This window comes from Aythya ferina, assembly GCF_964211825.1.
Source record: "Aythya ferina genome assembly, chromosome: 13".
Taxonomy (NCBI): Eukaryota; Metazoa; Chordata; class Aves; order Anseriformes; family Anatidae; genus Aythya; species Aythya ferina.
The window spans coordinates 14,659,991-14,676,643 of record NC_140311.1 but is presented as its reverse complement, the minus strand read 5'-3'; the positions used below and the strand labels follow the sequence as shown (position 1 = coordinate 14,676,643).

Genomic DNA, 16,653 nt, shown 5'->3' with positions numbered 1-16,653 from the left:
GATATTTTTCTCTACAGAGAAACAAATATTTCTACAGATATTGGTCTAAAAAGACACTGAAAGTATTTCCTTTTTTCTCCAAATACTTGTCTTTGTATGACCCACAAAGACTGCAAATCAATTTATATTTGCTGATCAATACCACACAGAGCAGTAAAAAAAAATCCACTCTAATAGCAGGTAAAGAACAACTCTGGTCAACACCATGTTAGACAAGGCACGTAACATCCACTGGTGTATTTTCTAAATAATTTCTGCATGTGAGACGCATGTGAAACTCCAACAAAGATACTCGTAAGGGAGGAAGGAACCCCACAAACACAGCTGGGTGATGTTCTTCAGACGGGTTGCACTCACTGAAATACCCGTCCTGATATACACAAATGATCAAAACAACCCAAGTTAATATTGACTATTCACTACCCGAACATGAAGCTTCAAAACGCAGGTCACTCATGGAAGTGTGCAATTAAACTTCATAAATAATCCTGAGGAAGTGTCCCCAACCTGCTGCCTGCCCTGCCCATCTCAAGGAGCTGCCTGGACCAGACCATGACACAAGACCTGGCTCCCGTCCTCTTCCCCAGTATGGTAGGGAAACTAAGAGCACTAACTCTGAATGCTTAATACTAACATAATTTGGGAAAAAAAAATAAAATAAAATAAATCAGGTCTTAGCCTCAAAAACAGACTTTGCAGCCTGAAAAATGGAGATTTTTTCACCTTAACAAGGTGATAGGCCACGTTCGCTTTTCTCTCGCAAACAGACATATTTTTCAAGAGAATTAGAGAGGAACCAAACATGCAGCTCAGCCTTATTTCAGGAAGGGAAAAAGACAGCACTTGCAAACAGTATGAATTACACAGTCTGCAGAAAGCACTTCCTTTTGCAAAAAAAGGCACCACACCACCCAAAAATATCTTGACATTGTACTAAGCGACACACTGAGCTCTTTACTGAGCCTTACCCTGTGGAACACAACGTTGCTTAACTTTTAAGCCCTGTTTACTCATTAAACTGATGCACAACACAGAGTAAAGAAAGTGCCGAGCGCTTGCCGATGCAAACTCATCAGCTGAATCCTTGCTGATGGGCGTGCAGGAAGGCACGTGAGCTGCTGCACTCTGCCCTGCCAGAAACAATGCCTTTAACATTCTGCGAGCACAAAGACATACCTCGATCAGCAGAAAACCGAAGACTTGAGTTTGTTTCTTTTTTCTTTTTTTTTTTTTTTTTTTTTTTAAGGATTCACAGCTATTTGCCAGCTAACAATATAACTGAATTTCAAGAGCATGCTGTGCTGTCCCTCAGACAACCTGCTCCTAGGAAGCGCAGGGCGCCAGTTCCCAGCAGACACAGCCTGATGCATTCCAGAGAGCCAAGAAAGTCTGTGCCTGTGTGTCACAATAAGTATTTTCAAGTATGGCTGTGCAAGATGTGCGAGTAGGTTTAAAAGAGGTCCATATTCATGTATTCTATCTGCACTAAAAGCATAAATTTATAGCCTGCTAGAAGCTGAATCCCTTGTCTGACAAGAAGCACAAGTGCCTGTGCTAAGAAGAAGGAATTGGAGTTATGTCAGCTCCCCGTTCCTGCCTCTTTATCTCCACATTTGTTCTCACCGTTTAGAAAACAAAAGCAAAAAGCAAAACACTTTTCAGTCCTAACAGAACCCAGATAACATCTAGCCTGCAGAAAAAAAGGACACAGAAGACAATTCAATTACGTGTTTCTTTCACAAGTCCTACAACAGCCCTCAGAGATACAAGTTTAAATCACCTTCCCCCCCAACCCAGCCAAAAAAAATAATAATAATAATACTCCCTCTACGGGCAAGCAAAGCTTTTCCAGGCTAAACCACGCACACAAAGACACAACTGTTCTCACGCTTATCTTCTAGTTAATTTACCACAATACTTAAGTGGGCAACTGCTGCTTGTTTCCTACCAGATCACAGGATAACTGCTGGCACGGTTCATGCACTCTCCAGGACTCTCCCATGGCAGGCATACGTACCAAAAGGCTCTGGGTGCTTCCAGGGCTTGAGGGCATAAGAAGCCATCCTGCTGGAGATGCTTCCATTAATCTCTTCTACTTCTTTCCATCTCAATCAGGCAAAGGGAAGCAAAGCAATAAGTCTGAAGAAGTTGGCTCTGTAATGCCTGGCAGTGACTCTGGTGACAACAACTGCAACCAGGAAGCGAGAGCACCCACTGCCATCCTGGCAGGACAGAACCACCCCTAGTCTGGTGTCAGCTCCATCGCTTGCAACACACAAATCAACACCAGATCCTGCAGGCTCCTCTTAGTCCGTGCTTCAACATCACCTCTCACGTGCGGTACATCTGCTCCCCTGCTCGCTGGAGTGCTGGTCCTGGCACTGCCTTGGCACCAGCAGGATTTCCCCGTCCCCTGGCTGCTGCTAAGCCACGCTGTGGGCTTGCAGGAGCTCTTCCAGCATGCAAACCTGAAACTTTCAGAAGTCAGAGGACGCTGAATGCTTCCAAAACACTTTCTCTTCCCTGTCTGATACAAGGCTTGGTTTCAGCTCCACCACCAGCACAAGGACGTTCTGTGAGAAGAATAAATCTTGAAAAAGAGCACAGAGTCACTCTGATCAGCTGCCTTCATGAGTCACTCTTCCTGTGAGGAAGGAGCAAGTTTACCACCTAGCGGCTACTTTAATTTGAAAAACCAAAGCCCAGATCACAAGACTGCTCTTTTTCAGAGATTAGAGAACCAAAGATGAGCTTTGAAGTTCAGGGCACTTTTTCCTCCCCACTCCCACCTTCACATTTCTTCCAGAGCCCCACGTTGTCCCCACAGGATCTCTGCACACAGCCAGGCACGTTCCTTTGCACCATGCCAAGATTCAGCCATACGCAAATGAAAAACACATGAGAAAGCAATTGTAACTGGAGGAAAAAAAAAAAGGAAATCATGTAATTATGTCAATACTTGCTGTGTCAATACCTGGCTTGGTGCCAGCAGAGCTTTACTACAACATCATCACTCCAGCCGCTCACAGTGCTGTAAGAAAACAAAGAAGGAGGAAGGCATTTCATGGCAGAGGAGCTCACTCCACGAGAGAAACTTCAGTGCACTGGCAGACTAAGCAAGCTGTTTCAGACTTCCTCATATCACAGTCCACGACACGTAAACCTCATAGTCTCAGGTCCCTACATGTGGGCTGTAAGTGAATTACAAGAGGGAAGTGATCAGCAAGAGCTGCTCGCTAGAAAAACACTTGGAGGCCTGGGTCAGATGAGCCCCAAGGTTTAAGAGGTACCCAAGCAACCCTCTCAGCTCACCCTCAGGTTCACCTCCATGTGGGATGGAGCTGCAGAGCACACTCGGGGTGCTTTGCAAAAAGACAGAGGAAAGGGGATTTTTTTTTTCTTTCCGATTTTAATAAAAGATCAAAAGGAAACTTTTGATCTTAGCAGAGAATTGTAATTTCTTCTTTCACTGCTAAACATCACAAGACCACGCATACAAAGTTGGAGGTAATGACTTCAGAAGATCTTCAAACGTGCTTCTCCTGTGGTTACCCCGGGTCCAGCCACCTAAGGGAAGGCAATGCCAGGCTGTAATTGCAGAACAACAGAGATTACTTCAAACACCTGCTGCAACAGCCACAGAGATTTAGAGAAAGATTTGAACTAAGCAGCTTTATGCCCTGCCACAGTGCCAAAGCAAATAGCCCCAGGCTAGGGAAGGGAACTCTGTTGCATGCACTGGGACAAAAAGCAGAGCACCCTTTGCTGCAGCAGGGCTGTTCTGCAGCATCCTACCCCTCGCAAAGCTCTCAGCACCCACGGGAGGGATGCTACCACCACAGTGGACAGCATAAACATGCCAAATGCAAGAGGAGCTCTCCCCTTTTGAATTTTTCCCTAGCAGGAGCATTCCTTGCAACCTAAGCTTGCCCCCACCCAAAACCAAGATTTCAGTTCAGATACCAGGGCAGCCTTTTAAAGTGTCACGAAGACCCAAAAGACACATGAGGGGACCACCAGGGGAGCTGAAAACCAGCAGAATTTTTTAAGCTGTGTTTTGGCTCCCTCCAGGTGAAGGATGTGACATACAAAGAACTTCAGGTAAAAATGGGATGTTCTTTCCATACATGAACCACGTTATTAGCAATGCCTCAATTTCCCAAGCAGTGCATCCATCATTACACAGAAGGGTCCCAACACAACCTAAATGCAAACACTTGGAGGGTTAGCACTTATATGGGGTTCCTTTGTTTATTTTTAAACATAATCCTACAAGCCCCGAGGAGACGAGTGGTAAATCACAACAGGATATTCTATGCTATGATCTGACATCGTTATAGCGAGATAACATCGCTGTGTTTTACCAGGTAACACTACACAGAACACAACACACAAACCCTGCAATGTTTCAGGTTTCCTGGACACCTGCATGAGTTGGGCTGATCCACACAGCACGTTAACAGATTAATTGCCATCCAGGTATGCTTATTCACTGACAGGCACACAGAGACCTAAACCTGATGTCTTTAAGCCTGCATTACTCTCACCTCGTCTTGAATAATTCATCATTTCACTTATGTCACGCAGCCCAGTACAGTGGAAAACTCAATTGGAGGCAAACATCACAGTCACAGCTGATTTCATCCAGCTCATGAGCAACTAGACTTTCCTTCAGAGTAAGACTCATTTCTGTGACTGTTAACAATCACATATAATTGTCAGGAGAGCATAGCTCCAAAATCAAGATGTCTCCGTATTTCATTTACTAGATTAAAACCCTCTACAACTATCCGAAATTGATTTTAAAAAAATGGCTTATTGCAGCACACGCTTTGCATAAAAGGGATTTTCGAGAAATAAGAAATTGAATCGAGTTCCTCCTGCTGTACCAGAAGTTTGAACAGCTTTTGTCAGAGCTACCTGGAGCAAGTCAGAAGAATGAATGGAAGCAGAACGTACTGACAGGGTGAGCTTGCAGGAAAGCTTCCTGAGTTTCTTCAAGTTCAAGATCAGGGTTGGATAGTGTGTGTGTGCATTAGTTTTCATGGAAGAGGAAAACAAGCAACTGAAGACCTCTCCTGGTGTTTTTCACATAATAACCACAAAAACACATAACACATACAATGCCAGAAGTTTTAGCAGGTTTCAACTGTTCGTGTCCTAGGTCTGAAGAAACCTCTATTTATTTCTAGTGGTTCAGAGGAGAACACAGTGGTACGTCATGTGAAGATAAAGACCTCGTTAGTCAGATCACAATCAAGGAAGTGCAGATTTGTTCCACAACCCAACTTTTAGACTAATTTACAAATACTTTGTCCCATCAGTACCTAAAAGGCATATATCTCAGCAAAGGCATCATAAAACTTTATAAAGTTGGTATTTCCAAGAAAAGTTTTGACAACCTTCACAAGCACAAACATTGTGCATGCTGCTCCTTCCTAATCCCTGGGCTTGAGCACATTTAAAAAATAAATAAACCAGGTAAGAACGTGCTTACTGCTTTTATTCACCAAGCACTTAGTAAGAGGAAAGCGTGTACAAGTGTACAAAGCCTGCCATTACACCTTTCAGTACTGATGGGGAAAAGGACATGAAAGAGACAAGGCAGCACAAACCTCACAGAACAGCTCTGTAGTTGTAGCTAAATCATATTATCTGCGTCACTGTCTCCATCAGTTGAAACAGGGAAAACACATAGGACTGGAAGAAGCTGGTTCTGAACTACTTGCATGAAAGGGAGCTGCGCATGAGCTTCTACACCAGCACAGCTGCTAACCTCAGGTGTGAATCAAAGCAAGTGACAGCTGGGACCAGCAGCCGTGGCCGTGCGATGCAGGGAGCTTCCAGGCACACAGATGGAAGCAGAGGCACTCTACTTCCAACCCAAAGCAAGACTAGGGTCAGTCCTCCAAAAATTATCTGGAAAAACAAAACAAAGCACTGTTTCATTCAAGTTCAGCTCAGCTGCCACTGGTACCAACAGTAAATCATAACTCATTACTAGTAATATATTTTCTTTACTACTTCCTCCCAGTTATCAGCTGCATCAATTGGCCTATCCAGGAAACCTCGTTGTCCCTCCCTCTTCCTGTACACTCTCAAGCTCTTTGAAATATTAATCACACTAGGTATAGCTTTAAGGAATTGTGCTATAACACTGCCAAGTCACATTTAACAGTCAGTAAGTCTGTTCAAATTTGCATTGAGATCACTAAGCATCAAGCAGCTAAATCATCTCTGGTTACCAGGTCCTGTTCTGACTGGTGGCAAATTCATATTAAAAATTTCTTAAGATGCTGTAAGACAGCAACAGGATAAGCTCTTGTTCAAAGAGGAGTTCTCAGCAAGCTTTTTATGAACAAAAGTGAAGACACCATGGGAAGTAAAAGAACTAACCAACACTGGCCACTGATCTGTAAACAATATTCAAGTTTCCTACAAATTCTGCAGGAAACAGGTTTCTAAACAGCCATTGGCAAGGCTACACAGGCTCTGCGTGGGTTAGGGAGCTTTTCTTGCCTTTAGGGCTTTCCCACCCGATGTGAATTCAGAAGCAGTTCCACAAGTGCTTGCAGGCTGAAAGTGGATTACATTTCCAACAGAGAGCTTCTTTTCAGTATGTGACATCACCTTGCACCGCTTCCTAAAAGCTGAGGAATGGTTCTTCCTATTAATTATTGATAGAGCAAACACAGCTTTCAATCCTCCATTGATAAAACAGTAAATTTCCATTTAAATATTTTTGTTGATCACAGAACCACAGAATTGCAGGAGTTGGAAGGGACCTTGAGAGATCATGGGGTCCAACCCCCCTGCAAAAGCAGTTCCCTAGAGCAGGCTGCCCAGGTAGGTGTCTAGATGGGCCTTGAATATCTCCAGAGAAGGAGACCCCGCAACCTCCCTGGGAAGCCTGTCCCAGTGCTCCGTCACCCTCACCGTGAAGTTCTTTCACGTGTTGGTGTGGAACTGCCTGGGCTCCATTTTGTGGCCATGGCCCCTTGTCCTGTCCCCACAAACCACTGAAAAGAGGTTGGCCAAATCCCTGTCTCCCACACCTCAGGCATTTATAAATACTAATAAGATCCCCTCTCAGTTGATATTGCCTTTTTTTTTTTTTTGTTAGCTGTACCTCTGAACTGGGCCCCTGCAGGCTGTGATTGCTGTGCCCACCCATGGCTGCCAACAGCCGGAGATGCAGAGCAAGGCCAGCCTGCCGCACAAGGAGATACCTGAGGAAGGCTGTGAGAAGGCAAACACAGGTCGACAGACCCTGACTTCCCTCAGAGCTGCTATGCTGTGTTCTCAGAGGGTGGGATTTCTTCCTGTTTTATCCACGGCAAACACCTGTGGCAGCTCAAATAACCCGCCTGTTCGAGATACAGCCAGCACCTCCAATTTCACAATACCCACTTCTGTTTCCAAAGCTGCTTACATCTCCTCCCCGACCAGGCACTTCTGCTTCCAACCCACATGCTCTACATTGCAATCCACCCAGCTCCTCTGACAGGAAGTGATTCAGGAGATAAAACCCACAGCAAAGCCAGCCCAGGCCCTACACAATTACCATTCGCATTTCCAGAGGACTGCTTAATTGGCTGCTGTCTTGTGACACTAACTACGGGCCTGACACAGCTCCTGGGCCCAGGCGAGCTTCCTGTTTTGTCTCCCAGCTTTCTCTAACAGCTTTGCTTTTTCTCCTCTTCTTGCTTCTCTTCCCTACGCTCATTATAGGAAGGCACGAGTGCCCAACAACTCCAAAGGCAATAAATTTTCAGGTGTCATTCTCCAGGAATGGCACCTTCAGCACAATTTCATTTTCCTCAGCTGGCTGGTCAAAAACACAGCAGGTCATCGTGAGCACGTGGCTCCAAATCAAAGCAGTCTGACCAGCAGATTTACTGTGATCACAGACCTTTCAGTGCTTTTCTGCAGGAATTCCCATTTTTGTAGGATGCTTCATTGTATATAGACACAACAAACACCAAGATGCAAATCAGACTGCCTTGTTTTCACTGGGTTGTTGTTTTTTTTTTTCCTTCCAAGCTTTTTATAGTTTCCATTTTCATTTCAAAGCCACAAGCTAAACAAATCTGTAGGAATGCAACAGCACAGTCTTACACACGTGCTCCAAGGTTAACACAGTAAAAAGACAAGAATCACCACATACTTCTCCACTGGCATGGCTATCCTGTACCTTTCTTATTTTCAACATAACCATGGCCCCTTGCACAAGCAAAATAGCTTGCAATTGTGTGCACACACCATGAGCATGCTGCCCTTCCTGCAGCAGAGCAGGGTAGGGTTTTGTCAAGATGTGACTCAAAACATTGCCTTCTGATTTCCGTGTGCTGTTTTACCTGTAACACATCACAGACGATTACAAGATGAAGTTTCAGCCTTCAAATTCAAGATAGAGTTTTCCATTTTCCAACAGAGAGAACACCACCCATCGTTTCCTCTATACACTTACGGAAGTACAAGGGACTACTAATGGCAAAGGTAAAGCCTGGGTCACCACGAACAAGAAAAAACCCCCATGCTTCTGCTGAATTGTGGGAGATACTGAAGGAGATTAGATAACCGACAGATCAACTCTACATGAAATTCAGGAGGCCAAATCTGGCCAATCTGAGAAGGTCGAGAGAAAGGGCATTTTGAGGCTTGAAAGCAGATTTTTGCTTTTAAAAAGAAATGTTTCTCTCATGTAAAGTTACAAGCAGGCCTGAAAAGTCCCTCTTCAAGTACCAAGTACCTTTAGGGAACTCAACGCATTTAACTCACATTAAAGTTTGTGAGTGTACACATTGCAGTGTTGGGCAATGGCCAACACACATCTATTGCTTACACTTTGCTGTGTAACATTAAAGGCTTTCCCTTCATTGCCACTTGCCATTTGCTTATTTGTACTAAGTCCCAGGATGAAGAGTTCCAAGGGTTTCTGTTCTCTTCCTCTGCTAGAGGGAAACCACCTTTTACTCCGGAGCAGGGCTGGGCAGCATGTGAGAATGACTTTTATTACCAGACAGTCCACCTTTGCATAATTTTCTTTCATAGGACAGATTTTCTTGCCTGAAGATGCAGAAAACCATCCTTTGCTTGCATCTGCAAGGACAGTCTGTTGTACTCCCACTTGAAACCTATCGGTGGACATTTTACATCCACCTAGCAGTAAGGATGCCCTTGCTTCTCTAACTAAAGGAGGTGGTGTAAAGCAAAGCAACAAGAGGATAAATTCATTGGTCTTCCTTTAGACATCCCCAGGAAGGTACACGTCAAACATTAGCACGTCACCTGTACATGTATTTGGAAAAGAAGTTCTTTAAGGGAGCAACTGGAGAAAAAAAAGCACCTAGTTTCCAAGAAAACGAGTTGCAGGTCCTCACACATCTTTCTGCCCTTCAGTTGAATAAGATGTGACCCAAAAGCCTTCCTCATGTTTATGGAACACCATGCGTTTCAGTAAACAGGTCACCCTAAATTTACAGGCAGTTTGTAACTGTGCTGTGCAGCAGGCTGTTGAGGATACACATACACACACTTTTTTTGGTAAAGATTTCTGTATTTTCTAGACCAAATTCAGTTACTTACAGGAGTTTCCATGTTTCAGTATGGAATTGACAGCTTCTCTGCCACTACTGCCCTCTTTGGAAATCAGGATGTTAGAAGGTTAAACTATCCCATGTCTGTGTAGCAGCAGCAACCAAGCTACAGTCTTGCTTTTAAAACATAACTGTGTAGCTAAGTGATGATTAAAATGTATCTGGAAGCCATCCTCAAGTTAGCAAACCTTCAAGAACATAAAATCAGATTTCCCTGAATTTATCTAGCCTCCCCAGTGCAAATCAGAAGAGCATGATCCTAAAATGACACAGCCAGACTAAGCACACGTTTTTCATCACAGAGACTGCTGCAGCATTAAGATCAGATGTGCTTTTCATCCTGAAAACATCAAAATCTTGGATAATGGCTCTGAAGTCACCTCCTGCCAAAATCTCTAGTTGAACTGGATCACAACCAAAGCTGTCCTCGCAGCCAAATTCTTTACTAAGAGAGCTCGAGGAAGCAGAACAACCCTACAGGCCTGTTTTCATTCGCAAGGTAGGCTTCTTGACAACTATTTCCAACATAAGACTGCCACAGCACTGTGCTGAAGTAGCTACAGCCAAATTTCACCCTTAAGAAAAGTAGAGGTGAGTCAAGGCGTCCGAGATCCATGGCACTGAATGGATTCACACGCCTGAAGGCTGCAGCACCTCCCTCCATCCTGCCCCCACAAGCATCAGGAGGCACCAGCCCCTACGTTCAGTTTGGCATTCACCTTTTGTCCAGCAAGTTTGAGGTTGTAGTTATGCCTACTGTAGGCTGCACCCATGGGTGCCAGGGCTTGTGGCAGCTCTAAAAGGCACATCCCAGTCGTTCAACTCAGCTTTAGCCTGTACCGAGTTACCATCTACCATCCAACCGCAGCAGCCTCAGTCCCTTACACCTTAGCTTCTCTGTGCTTCACCATGCAAGACCATTCTGTACCACAAAAAACCATGATGTGCCAGGCAGCAGCATTTTTAAATACTGGTCCTCTCCTGTTGACACAAGTAAGATAAACAAGAAAAAACAGTTAGTTTATTAAAGACGCAGATAAATGTTTACTTCCTGACTAAAATAAGTTACTGAAGCCACACACCTAATGCTTTGTGAATTCGCTTTTCAGGTTAAGCACAAACCTCCTCATAGTCACGCTACTGGAACCATAATCACTGGTTGTGCAACCAACACGACTACAGAGGATCTTTTCTTTTGAGTATGTGACTTACAACAGTGTAATCACCCCATTATTTCTGTATCTGTTGCATTTAGTTATTTTACTAGAATTCAAAAAGAACAAGAATTTGACGTTAAGGAGCTGAAGTCTTCCAGATCTGATGAAAACAGCTGATGCTCAAAACTTTTTCAGACAAAAAAGCCAAATAACCACTGATAAAATATCATCTCTGCTTAAACACCACCTTTAAAAATTATTTTTTATAAGGACCATCATGGTTACAATGGTAAGATTTGAGCAAAAATTTCCAATTACTTTTTATAGTCCCCTTTGGTTTCAAGCTTGCATAAAGATTCGGCTGAAAAAGAGTCACTCCATACTTTTGTTAAGTGCTGAGTGGTGTATTTCTTCCAGCAGTGTTATCTTTTTACCTTATCTAATCTATTTTTTTTACCTTATCTTTTACATTTTCTTTTACGAGACGTTTCATAGCACACCCTTAAATTCAAACTGCATAAAGTGGTGTTAAGTAAGATGTATTCTGGGGAGACTGCATTTCTTTTTGCTTGATACAGGAAAAAGCTCGAATTACTGAAATATAAACTACAACAGACTTAAAAGGGAATTTTCAGAGGCACAAAGAAAACATAACACACCCAATTTGCCCAAAATTCTCATTGAGAAAACAATACTTAACTTCCCTTTGCAATTTTAAGGAGGTCATAGGGGGAGAACCAGAAGACTGAAAAGAACTACTGCTAAATTTCCCTAGGGAGGTTGTGGTTAGTGATTCAAAGAAATGTTACCAAATTACAGTGAAAATTGCACCTGGCACATACTGAATACTATTCAGTAGCCAAGCCCTGAGTGTTGTATACACAAGTTAACTTCCAAGCATCTCCCTCTCCATGAAATACACCTGAGCTTCTCAGCACACACCATGCCGCTGATTTTATACACTTTTCTCAAAGCAATGGATCTCATTCTGCCTGTAGACACTACCTCAGACTGACTATTTGATCCCAAATATACACACTTCTTTTTTTGTAGTCACTAGACGTGTAGCAAATTGTAATTCTACAGTTTTGAAACCCATTTCACTGAACCAGAACAAGCTGGTACACAAACAGGGTAGCCAAAGGCTAACTCACAGACTCAAATATTGAAGCAGCTGTCAGGACTCACCAGATTTCTGCAGGCATTTTGGTCCCCTGCAAAACAAGGATGCACATTCAACAGTTCCCTTTCCACTCTCCAGCAACAGAAGGCAGCTGCCAGGTAGTGTAAGGAGATAAAACATTTCAGCATACAAACATCTTGTAGCTACCCAGAGCTCCAGCTCCCTCAAAATATAAAGAGACTGCCATAGCCCCTTGGAGAAAAGTTATATTTCTCTAAAGAGTAAAGCAGCTAAGCACACAGAAGCAGGCAGCCTAACCCCCTACTTAATTTCCAGCAAGTTTCTCACAAAGCCCACGTATTTAGCAGTATAATGTTTTCTAGAACCAGGCTGGTGATGGAATACTTTCCTTACCCAGTCAACACATGGGTTTCTGATCTTCCTGTTACATTTGCTGAATACCTTCCATGTTGTTTGCTACAAAATATCCCAGAAAATCTTTTTTAAAGTGTTATTGTAGCACATGTTATTACAAAGGCAACTTTATGTATCCTCTGTAGATCTTAGCACTAGTAGATCTTGATTTCTTAATTTCTTGAGAGTTTTCTGCTTAATTGCCTGAATTCGGCTGAAAAAGAGCCATACAGAGACACAGGCAGCTTGCATGGAAGACAGCTCTGTGCTGGAGAACTACAGGACATTTTGCCCTACTCTACAGCTAGGTCTTCAGATAACAACAGGGTGCTGCAAAAGCCACCTTCTGTGCAGACAGTCTCTTTGCTGTTGAGGAAATCCTTGATGGTTTCACATGGTTAAGCACGCGGGGACAGGCACCTTGCAAGACTCAGCTATACAGAAGAACAACAACTATGAGATAACACTACCAGTGTCACCACAACAAGCCCTCAAATAACGGTTAAGGTCTTTTCACACCACTTCACAGTGTCCAAGCATTCCCCTGACACTGTAAGTACTAAACAAACTTTGGCAGCTTAAACAGGAATGGGCATATAACATCTAAATCATCTGCTTTACAGCTTCCCATCATCACAGTTACCTTAACTGTTGCGTCTACTCTGTACCATGCAGTAGGCTCCCCAAGGGCCCTGTGGAAGCTCACTCATCTGTTTTGCTTTTGAACGCTGTTCAAACTACATTTAGGAGACGGGTGGTCTCCTTGTACTTCCATTCTCAAGGGACTCATTCAGAAAATGATCTTCCAAAATCAGGGTTTGCAGTACTTCAGAAATAAATACAGATGAAGCTACGCTGCATAATCAAAAGAGTAAGTTGTTATATCAGCATGAATAATTAAAAACATGATGGAAAATATATATAAATATTCAAACTCACGCACCCGATGACAAATTTTGCAGTCAGGGGCTGAGCCCTGAATTCAAAGTCATGGACAAACCAGCTGGATTAGTTCAGGGCCAGCCTGATGGCAACATCAGCCAGCCTCAGTTCTTTCCTCGTTAGCACTCAGTTTGGAATGCAGCCTGCAAGCACAGCCTAAGAGGCAGCTCCTTACCAAAGAGGCTCCCCACACCATTAGACTTCATCCACTTCGATTTTTCCAGGACACCTAAGTGAAGCTGCCCACAAAGGCCATGAAAGTGAAGGCCTAGGAACACTGGGTGTTTGTCATATTGCATGGATCAGCTGTATCCCTATATAAAAATTGTAAAGATTATGAATTTGAGGGGGCTGGTTTGCCACCTTTCACCAGTGACTATATACCACCCGATACAGGTGTTGCCTTCCACATGACTCCAGCAACAACGATGGAGCAAGAAAATTAGGGAACACATGAGAAGGAAAGAGATAATACAGGATAATGCAGGTGTTGGGGCTGAGGGGCACAGGGTGGATACAGGGAAAAAGTGCAGAAAAAACAGGTCAGCCTTAAGTACCCACAGAGCTGAAGAAAGCACCTAGCTCAGAGGGGAGAATGCCACCACCAAAGCCCGGACATATTCTTGAAAATACTTATTTACAAAACCATTCTGAGGTAAATAAATATATCACCTGCACTTAAAATCCCTGTGCCAACCCATACTGTAGTAGTGCAAGCCTACAGGCTGTGAAAGGTGTTTCCAAGCTCCCTAAGAGCAGGTGGCCCTCCACAAGAACAAACCCACCTGCCACTGCCCCACTGCAGAGCTGCTGCATGCTCAGGGACACGGCCCCAAACAACGCCTGGTGCAGGCATTCAGCTACCAGCTCCCTGGTAGCTTCAGTTCATGACTCACAAAATCCACAGAATGACTGAAGGAAATTTGCTGTTATGTTTTTAAGTGTGTATGGTATATGAAGAGCAGAGAAGGTGCAATGCAAGTATATGAATAAAAAAAAACAAAAACAAAAACACAAACATTTGGTGTCAGATGTTCCTCCCAATCCATTTCAGCTTTTGGAGTTCACAGAGAACAACAGTTTTCCACAAAATCGTCAACACACCAAAATAAAACAAACAAACAAAAAAAAAACACCGAAACAAACAACAAATACCAACTAAAAAAAGACAAATCCAAAGCTCAAATGTATTTTAGTGCAACCTATTTTAAGGTCTTATGCCAAAAAAAAACATCACCTGTCACCATGCAGAGGACAGGAGACTATTTTATAAAGTGGCGGTTCAGCAGGCAGTTCTGGCAGCCAAGAAATTGATTAGCCCGCTGCATCACAATTAAAAATCATTATCTATTTCATATCACTGTTGTTCAAACAGTATTTAAACAACAACAATGAAAATCCTGTAGTTTTCAAGTTCTTCTGTGAAGAAATTGGAAAAAAAAAAAGTTCTATTGAAATATTCCAGCCACGTACCAGCATTTGCAGTCCAGTCCCACATCCCTACTCTTTCTGCTAGGTCAGGAGACCAGTTTGGCTGATAGCAGAACTAAACAAGAAGCATCTTGAAAATTAGGAAATTCTGCTGATTATTAGCATTTTACAAACACCTGCTTTGCACGAGTATGAAAAATTAAATACTTTATTTCATTCCGCTTACAAAGAGATTTGAGGAACAAGTTTCAAGATTAATAAAGGCTTTAAAACTTCGACAAACCAAAGCTAACAACATCCAGAAGCTGGTTACACGTATCGTATTAAAAGACTGCCAAATTCTGGCTGACAGATTTCTCACCCTGTCTATTCCTGGACGCCTCCTCAGACAGGATTTTTCTTCAAGCACCCAAACAAATCAAGAGGGAAGCCACCTGTGACCATTTGCTCTTCCAGCAGAATCAGAAAAAAATTAAAAGAGAGTGTTCTTCTCTAGTGCTAAGCAGCACTCTGTTCTTGGACTACAGACCACCATCCTCTGTAAATATCTGCTGGGAAGTCCACATCACAGCAAGCTGGTTAGTCCAACAATCACTGCAAGCTTTCGATTCTGAGCACCAGCATACATCCCCAGGAGAGGTGAACCAAAATTAGGAGAGGATTAGGAGAGGATTTACCCATCAAACAGCTTCAGTATCTTCTCCACAGGCTCAGTTACTCCTTCCTTCACTCTGATGCTTCTCGGAGCTGTAAGCTGGAAAAGAAAAAGTAACTTACTCAGGTGAGTAGACACAGGTTGGACACCCAGCCTTTACTAGATGATGAACTGCCAGCAGTAAATGTCAGTTCTATGACTCAGAACTACACAGTAGTAAAAGGGAAGGCCCCTATTGAAGTTGTGTCAAATCTCATTAAGAACATCACTGCGCTCACAAAGGGAATTGACGAATTTGCCCATTTCGTGTTTCTCTTAAAGTTTCCTCCTGTCAGCTTTGCCAAGAGTTCCTGCTTCTTACCTCCATTTCTAGCACCAGCACAGTACGGACTAGAGAAGACCAGTTTAATGTTAGCTGACACAAGCATTAAGCCCGTACTGGAAAGAGAGGTAACACAGTGGGACAGGTAAATCAACAGACTCAAAAATCAGCTTTTAGCTCTTAACTATATTTTGAAAACTTCTTATGTTTGAACCTGGAACACAACTGTCGCGTTAAGGGGTGTAGCTGATTAACCGTTACGGGCCCGGTCAGATTCAGGTTACTGAACCAGTCGGACATTCACCAAAAACACATTAACCGTCTGGGGGTCCAGTCAGACATTCACCAAAAACGCATTAACGGCCTGGGGGTCCGTTCAGACATTCACCAAAAACGCATTAACCATCTGGGGGTCCGTTCGGACATTCACCAAAAATGCATTAACCGCCTGGGGGTCTGGTTAGATTCAGAACACTGAACTATCACGGATAACCACCCTCACCCTCGTTGCACTCAATGAGAGTTATCACAATGCAATCAAGTATGGTTTATTACAGCAACAGATAATCAGGTTCTTTTGGATTGCCGGCGATAGTGACTGTCTGCAAAAGCAAGCTAGTATGCATGAAATACACAGGTGTTATAGGTGTTATAGATGTTACAGGTGTTTACAGATGTTACAGGTGCGCAGCCTAGAAATAAACGCGTTAAAAGGATCAAAGACTCTATAGAGGTTTATAAGCAAGTATTCAGATCTCACCCAAAGGCGTCCCAATGGGGGGGGAAGAGAGGCTCAGCCCGTCGACTGATCCCAAGAGTCAGGAGGTCCTAAGGATGTTGTCCTCGGGATGGTATCTCCCCTGACGGTGGTATCTTCCCTAACATCCCCTTTCTCTTGGGCCAATTTATATTATTTTCTATCTTTTAGGTGGAGCTTGAGTGGCTCTAGTCAAGCATATCTTAGTTATGATTGGTGTAAAGTTTTCCCGTCTCCGTTTAAAGTAATAGGC

At 43.3% G+C, this 16,653-nt stretch overlaps 1 protein-coding gene across 13 annotated transcripts in view; it reads right to left on the bottom strand.

The window, feature by feature from the left end:
• Nucleotides 1-16,653, bottom strand: part of LOC311444058 (H(+)/Cl(-) exchange transporter 5) — a 47,230-nt gene that overhangs the window by 27,185 nt on the left and 3,392 nt on the right. For 4 of the 13 annotated variants that reach the window (XM_084534843.1, XM_084534842.1, XM_084534838.1 and 1 more), the window contains exon 2: nucleotides 15,344-15,420. In XM_084534843.1, coding sequence (XP_084390969.1) covers nucleotides 15,344-15,347 — 4 coding nt within the window. In that variant the 5' untranslated portion in view covers nucleotides 15,348-15,420. Of the gene's footprint in view, nucleotides 1-2,017; nucleotides 2,645-2,789; nucleotides 2,917-3,027; nucleotides 3,118-15,027; nucleotides 15,421-16,653 lie in introns of those variants that run through there. The other 9 variants (XM_084534846.1, XM_084534848.1, XM_084534847.1 and 6 more) reach the window with 6 other exon arrangements.